This window comes from Notolabrus celidotus, chromosome 14 (genome assembly GCF_009762535.1).
Source record: "Notolabrus celidotus isolate fNotCel1 chromosome 14, fNotCel1.pri, whole genome shotgun sequence".
Lineage (NCBI taxonomy): Eukaryota > Metazoa > Chordata > Actinopteri > Labriformes > Labridae > Notolabrus > Notolabrus celidotus.
Genome location: NC_048285.1, coordinates 9,532,470 through 9,540,581, shown reverse-complemented (window position 1 = coordinate 9,540,581; position 8,112 = coordinate 9,532,470). Strand labels below are relative to the sequence as shown.

General features: G+C 40.9%; 1 protein-coding gene across 1 annotated transcript; it reads right to left on the bottom strand.

The window, feature by feature from the left end:
* Window positions 1–253: 253 nt before the first annotated feature.
* On the bottom strand, window positions 254–7,757 carry smtla (somatolactin alpha). Its single transcript, XM_034701328.1, has 5 exons — window positions 7,652–7,757; window positions 7,261–7,451; window positions 2,781–2,894; window positions 1,445–1,624; window positions 254–727 (listed from the first exon to the last, which is right to left on the bottom strand). The coding sequence occupies exons 1-5, from the start codon at window positions 7,665–7,667 to the stop codon at window positions 533–535; spliced, it is 696 nt and encodes a 231-aa protein (XP_034557219.1). The 5' UTR covers window positions 7,668–7,757; the 3' UTR covers window positions 254–532.
* Window positions 7,758–8,112: the final 355 nt, after the last annotated feature.

Genomic DNA, 8,112 nt, shown 5'->3' with positions numbered 1-8,112 from the left:
TCAAAATGTGTGTGTTTTTTTTTAAGTAGCGATTGCTCTCTGTTTGACTCCCGTCTCCGGTGAAAGTGTTTCATTTCACTAATGCAGAAGTGAAACCAACTCCATTTTAAAAGGGAGTCTCACTGAATACTCTGGGGGCCTGTGGAATAATCAAAACACTGCTAGAGCCAGGGAGGAATACAAACTCCAGCTAAGAACAAAGGAAATGGAAATCAATGGCAGGATATGCAGATTTTTTTGACAGCAAGACACGCAAATAATCTTTCGGGAGTTTGCCCTCTGCTGCCTTTGCCAGGTTAAAATAACAACTGAACAGGAGAATTTAAAATGCAGTATGTTGAAGAAAGGGCACAGTATTACACCTACTTAGTTTTGTGTGAAGGTGTTCCAAAACAATCAATAACGAATGTGCTGCATCGCAAGCGAAGCTGAATCGCCTAAGGCATGGTCATATCTATAAGTGGACGGCTACCAACCTTAGAAATTCATTTAAGGCTAAACACTGTATTATTTAAAAGCTGCACTTCATGTTTTATTCACAGTTGTATGTGTCAGTTTGTCTACACTTGAGAAGCTTCAGAAAAATCTCCATCTTATGGGCATCCTTCTTGAAGCAGCTCAGTAAAGTGTAGTCTCTCATAACAGATTCCAGCATCTCTGGCTGCACATCATACTGGAGGAGGCCTTGATCACTGTAGGCTGTGGTTGTCATTCCCTCATTCAACATCTGCAGAGCAACATTTTGAAACATGACGGAAATATTAAGCGAAAGTGAGGGAAAAAAGTTCAACAACACTATTCAAGAGATGTAATATTTCTGTGGACTTTAAAACATGGACAGGACAACAGCTATCCAGAGTGAAGCCAGAACTTTTAGAGCTCCCCTGGTGACTAGCTGCAGTATAGGTCTCAAATTCTGCCTTCTCTATTACTACAAAGGAAACATACTAGGTCTCATTAAAATCAATGTCACATACATTTTTTCTCAAAAATGATGTCTGTCAGTATGTTACTTATCATACCAATTTATTTCTAGTGTTCATTTTTTAGAGGTTAGTTGTAATTTGTTTTATAATGTTAAAAAGATGACTGGCAGCTCTGTTGACAATTGAGGGCTCTTGCAGCGTTCTTTCCCCGATTAGTGGTGTAGAGGAGGAACACTGAGCAAAAAACTTAACAATGAACACAAGAGTCATTGAATTTTCCAAAACCAGGAGTGTCCTCTTCAAACAACTCCAGAATATGTTTATGTACTGACATAAAGGATTGTTTTATTGATAAGTTCAATGAGTGTAAGGTGTGACGTCAACCAGATCACTTCTGATCACTTCTGAGCACAATAGGTCAGCGCCCACCAAGGCAGTATTGTGTCTTTACATTTCAAAATGGAAGGAGGTAGAGGCATGATGTCCAAATTAATACACAGTCAAAGAATATGACCCACCTTTTTGATGAGAACCACCACCCCCTGCTCCAGACTGATCAGTTTCTCAGACACCCACTTGGTTTTGTTAAGCAGCATGTCCGGAGCACCATCGTAGCGATCCAGTGTAGCCTGCAGGTAAACCAAAGGTTCGATCCAGGACTGGACCAGCATCAGCACTGAGTGGAGCAACCATTTATCCTGCAAAGCACATGGCTCATTAGATAACACAGAATTAATGATTGAGTTAAAGCACCGACGCTGCATAAATAGAACAAAGTTATCCTTTGGGTCAAAAAAATAACATGAATATATATTTATATATATATGAATGAAACAACATGACACAATTACAGTAGAGATGGCTATGCTCTGCTCATGTTTTTATGGGACATTCATACTGTGTCTGTTCTGAATAGCAGCCATTTCCCCTCAGAATTTCAAGTCAGTAATGAACAGAAGCCATCAAAGAGTCAAACGGACTGAAGTTCAGACTGAAAAAAACTCTAATAAAAGCATTGCTTTTGATCAAGGGGGCTCATCAGCTACAAAACATACTGCAACTAAAGTAGGATAAAATGTCGTGGGTGAGGCGGTTGAGCCTGCTTTAAAATCCCCTAAGCGGAGAAACTGCAAATGACCACCGTACAAATGGCCATTAAATCGCAGAGCAGGCAACATTTCAACAGAAAGGGCAGAGAATAAATTATGAACAGAGAGAAAAGCCTTGCAGTATATGCAGTTTCAAAGAACACATTAAATATTATGATAGAACTTTTAACCAGCACTTTCAATATTGTTAAAAATGAGACCTTAAACAAATTGCTTTTGCCATATACACTTGGCCTCAGTAAATTGAAAGTGGATTATTGAAGAACTTCCCATTAACAAGATTACAGCTCAGTTTTGCTAAATCACCCTTCATTGGCCTTTATTTATGAGGCTACATTGTGTTGCAACCCTCCTGATCAAACTGACCTCCGGCCTTAAAGGCTGGACAGAAGTCAAAACATAAGTAGGTACACAGTAGAAAGGGTTAAAATGTTGGACTGGTGCGTATATTCATTAAATTATATTCTAATTAGCGCAAGCAACCTCTCCATTCAGCAGCCGACATGGAGAAAGTTTTCCTCACACAGAAACATTTTTTTCTAGTACACAAATGCACATCCTGAATGCACACTTCAAGTCATACACACACACATCCGTGCTCAGAGATACACTGCCACTGTAAACACATATGTGCAGTGACAAATAAAAGCAGAGGTGCACACAAACATACTGAAACTCATCTGAGCAAGGCATTGACAAAGGGAATATAAGAAATCTGTGGCGATTATAGCTGCCATGTACTTACAGATATCAGTTGGATTTCACTTTTGGAGCTGGGGATGGGTAAGGCTTTGGTTATGCACGCATAGCCAGCTTGGTTTCTCTGGAGCTGCAATGGGAACGGAACAAACATCTCCTCCTACAATCCATAAAAAGCACAAGAAAAAAGGAAAGAAAACATGTCAAAATATACAAACACAGTGTCTAGGGAGAGCATGCATGTGCAAAAACACATATGGCAATTTGAGTTGCAATACTTTAAAATAATTGTGACTCGCTAACTAACAATACACGTATTATATTATCCTCAAATATTCTAAAAATGGAGAAGAGTTTTCATCTTTTTTTGTTTACTTTCTGTTTCATAACTGAACTACATACGAATCAGAATGCTGACCAATGTTTTATAAGTTACACAACTGACTCTCGGTAATACTTAAAAGTTATGACACTCAATCCTCACCCTAAAAAATAGCCCTTTGAAAAAATATATGAGCAGTGGATTTTTCTAACCGATTGAAAACCTTCAATCCGCATGGGTATAGAAATGGAATACATCATAATTACAGAAACACCAGGGGGAAAAAAACGCTAAAACTTCACCAATCTAGGCCGCAGGAGACACAGCAGAAACACATTTTGTTCTCCAGCATGTTCTCGTCTGTAGACCCCATGCAGCGTCTCCTCAGTAACAAGCCCTACATCATCACATTTCAAAGGCCATTTTGGATCCGGAGCTGCAGGACTGAAGAAGACTCAACAGGCTGCAAAACCTGTGCTCTCACTGCTGCAGAATATCATTATCACTTTCGTATTACTCCAGTGTAGGCCTGCTTCTTCAATAAAACATCTTTGCCTCAGTAGAGAGATACAAGATTACTTTGAAGCCTGGCAGTGAGGCGATGATCATGTCGGAATCAAAAGCAAATAACGCACAGTATCTAAAGGAAAGTGTCAGTGCTTTTGGTCCAACATACTGTAAGTAAGGCTAACAAAAAGTCCTCGACACTCTCATTGTGGATCTCATTCCAAGTGCTGATAGATTGCATGCTAGATTCAATGATAGAATATTATACAGCTTGGAAAATCTTGGGCTCACTTCTAAGACTATAACTGATGAGAAATGCCTCTTAAAGTGTTTTTTATAACATTGATGCACAGGAAAACAAAAGACTTTCATTGCTTTCTCGATGACTCAGTTTTATAACAAGATAGTTTTTTCAGTTCAATATAAAAAGCAGTATAATAGCTTCTTAAAGGCAAAACTCTGCATCAGTGCCACTGAAGCCTTTGCCTAAGGCTGAATTCTACAGCACCACTTTCTTAATGCTGATTTTACAATTTAAAAGTGAACTCTGTCCAACATTAGCAGATAAGAATATTACCCCTGTAGCTAATGGACTTTCTTAAATTGCCTTTCAGTTGAATCCTCTCTTTCAAATCACAATGACAATTAAAGCCGCAAGCGGCGATGTGCGGGCCCTCGTTCAAGCACCGCCTGATGTGCGCGAGTCCCTGATGTGCACGACCGCCTGATGTAAGCCACCGCCTGATGTGCTGCAGGTGTTGCTGTGCTGCCTAGGCTGAAACTGTGAGCTTACCTGTGCAGTTATCAGCATAGTGTACATTGCAGTACCACCTGTCACCAGTAGGTGCTGCTGTGTCTTTAATTATGTTCTGAAGGATTGTTCATCACAGATCATTATAGAAAGAGTTGGGATCACAAGCATGTTAAAAACATGTTCTGAGAGTAAATACTGCTTGTGTCCATTAGGTGGCGCTATTCATATGACAAACATGTGTATGTATATGAGTTCAGGCTGGGCCCATGATGAAACATGTCAAATTTGGAAGAGATCGGAGATTGTATGTAAATGTCAGTACCATGTATTTCCTGAGGGTGGCGCTATGGCTGTAGTAGATAAATGAGTCCATAGGTGTGTTGAGGGATGGACCCTGATCATGTGTATGTAAGATCAAACAAATTGAACACTGTATGAAGGAGCTATAAGTATTTCCTGTTTCATGGCGAGACATCAGAGTTTGAGGCGGGGCCACGCCCACACCGATTGACTTAGAGAAATTCTGTCTGATGACTTTTGATCGTCAATGTGTCTGCTTCAAAATGTGCGTGGTTGGGAGTTGATCGGAGAAAAATTGTAGGAGCTATTTACATAAAAACATACTTTAGTGGTTCAAAAAATGTACTCCAAGTTTAGCGAAGTGCCACGCCCACAAAAATTGAGTTAGAGAAATTCTGTCCGATATCGTTTGATTGTTAATCTGTCCACTCCAAAATGTGCGTGGTTGGGAGTTGATCGGAGCAAAATTGTAGGAGGAGTTCAAACAAATACATACCCAAAATAATGGGGTCAAAAACAGAAAATTCAAAATGGCTGACTTCCTGTTGGGATTTCACCACGACGTTAAGAGGATTTTTTGTAGGTCTTGGCATGACACCTTACCAAAAAAAATTTGATGCATGTATGTTGAACCGTATTATGGGGCTAGCCTTTTCAAATTTCCAACTTCAAGGGGGCGCCGTTTAGCCATTTTGGGGAATTTTTTTTCGGGACCACAAAAATGTCGAAATTTTCGCCAGGCCTGGTGCATGTGCAACGGTTGGGGACTTTTGCACCGCGTTAAGGCAACCAAATTGGGGATTCAAACGGCGGAAGAAAGAATGAATAATAATTAAAGCCGCAAGCGGCGATGTGCGGGCCCTCGTTCAAGCACCGCCTGATGTGCGCGAGTCCCAGATGTGCACCACCGCCTGATTTAAGCCACAGCCTGATGTGCTGCAGGTGTTGCTGTGCTGCCTAGGCTGAAACTGTGAGCTTACCTGTGCAGTTATCAGCATAGTGTACATTTCAGTACTGCCTGTCACCAGTAGGTGCTGCTGTGTGTTTAATTATGTTCTGAAGGATTGTTCATCACAGATCATTATAGAAAGAGTTGGGATCACAAGCATGTTAAAAACATGTTCTGAGAGTAAATACTCATTGTGTCCAATAGGTGGCGCTATTCATATGACAAACATGTGTATATAGATGAGTTCAGGCTGGGTCCATGATGAAACATGTCAAATTTGGAAGAGATCGGAGATTGTATGTAAATGTCAGTACCATGTATTTTCTGTGGGTGGCGCTATGGCTGTAGTAGATAAATGAGTCCATAGGTGTGTTGAGGGATGGACCCTGATCATGTGTATGTAACTTCAAACAGATTGAACACTGCATGAAGGAGCTGTAAGTACTTCCTGTTTAATGGCGAGACATCAGAGTTTGAGGCGTGGCCACGCCCACATCCATTGACTTAGGAAGAGTCCTTTGACAAATGTTCATCTCCAGTGTGACAACTACATTGGGTGCGAAGCAGGAGTTGATTGGACATAAACTGTAGGACATGGTATTTTCTGCTGCCAGTAGGGGGCGCTATATGATATTGGTGAATATTTGCCTATAGAGGTGTTCAGGCTGGGGCACTTATCATGCATGACCGGTCTGAGCCTGATCCATTATTGCATATGAGAGATATAACTTTTTAGAGTTTTTCAAAATGTCCTCCAGATGTAGCGAGGTGCCACGCCCACACCGATTGACTTAGAGAAATTCTGTCTGATGACTTTTGATCGTCAATGTGTCTGCTTCAAAATGTGCGTGGTTGGGAGTTGATCGGAGCAAAATTGTAGGAGTTATTCACATAAATACATACTTTAGCGGTTGAAAAAATGTCCTCCCAGTTTAGCGAAGTGCCACGCCCACAAAAATTGACGTAGAGAAATTCTGTCTGATATCGTTTGATCGTTAATCTGTCCACTCCAAAATGTGCGTGGTTGGGAGTTGGTGGGACCAAAATTGTAGGAGGAGTTTACACAAATACATACCCAAAATTATGGGGTCAAAAACAGAAAAATCAAAATGGCCGACTTCCTGTTGGGATTTCACCACGACGTTAAGAGGCTTTTTTGTAGATCTTGGCATGACACCTTACCAAAAAAAATTTCATGCATGTATGTTGAACCGTCGTGAGGGGCTGGCCCCCCAAAATTTTCAAATTCAAGGGGGCGCCGTTTAGCCATTTTGGGGAATTTTTTTTCGGGACCACAAAAATGTCGAAATTTTCACCAGGCCTGGTGGATGTGCAACAGTTGGGGACTTTTGCACCGCGTTAAGGCAAGCACATTTGGGTTTGAAAAGTCAGACGAAACAATCCTTAGGGTTACAAGAGGGCCTTCGCCGACATTGTCGGTGCTCGGGCCCTAATAATAATCCCTCGGGTTACAAGAGGGCCTTCGCCGACATTGTCGGTGCTCGGGCCCTAATAATTTCTATTGTCCTGTGCTGCTCAGTGTGAAGAGGAATTTTATTTCTCCCCAGGCTATCTGTACACATGCATTGACAAAACTGAGAAGTCATATGCACAGGGTCTGCTGAACTTTTCTTCTCACATGTAGTACAGAAGTGCATTTATACATCTCAGGAGTCAGGGTCAGTGGTACTCACAAACAAGGAGCAAGATTCTTCGGAGACACGGTAGATAAGCTCAGCATGCTGGATGACCCGGTCGAGAAGTTTCTCCTGGGAGATGGAGGGGCAGCGGGAGAAGCTACCGTGATCTTCTTTACAGTCCAGTGGGAGGCTGCCGGTAAGCAGATAGGGCCAGAGCAATAAAGCCCACACACCACGCCGTATGACTGAAAGAAAATAATACAGATGGTGTCCAAGCACAAAAAATACTAATTCTTTATCTTATTTTTGATATAATTCAATTTCGCTTCTTAAGAGTGAAATAAAACAAACTAACAGGTAAACTCAAAAACTAGCTATGAATGATATTTGTCATCAAAATGTATCAAAGTATGTCGTCTTTCTGATTTGTAGTGTAAGACATTACCTGCCATCATACTCATCACTCAGTAGTCGTCAGATCTTCAGTGCTTTCCCATCCTGCTGACTTCTCTTATAAAGCCTAACCAGGCCATGAATAAGACCAAAAGGTCATTTTGGGCTTGCGCAGGTTCTTTTGTTCACGTAGGTTCTTGTCACAAGATACTGTGTTTTTCAAAAGAGGGAGTAACCTTTAACTTGTCACTTATTTACCTTCATAGTCTTGAGACAGGTGGCCATTTCCATATGAATAAAAGCTATGTTGAATTTACATGTAACGCTACTCGTGGGGGATAGAGATATTACATTGTCAAACGTGTTGAAACTTTCTTCTTGTTGGTAGTTTTTCATTGAGATACAGATGACATTAAACTCATTCCCTTGTTATACTGTAAACTTCAAAATCTTGATTGAAATGATTTTACATACACAGCTTGAACACTTTTACACAAACTGAGAGGTTATGTA

Bases quoted from the DNA above. Each gene is read 5' to 3' on its own strand.
- smtla (XM_034701328.1), bottom strand. The intron at 2,895-7,260 runs GTGAGTACCACT...TATGGATTGTAG, and splicing joins AAGAATCTTGCTCCTTGTTT to GAGGAGATGTTTGTTCCGTT. The intron at 1,625-2,780 runs GTAAGTACATGG...TGTGCTTTGCAG, and splicing joins GTGAAATCCAACTGATATCT to GATAAATGGTTGCTCCACTC.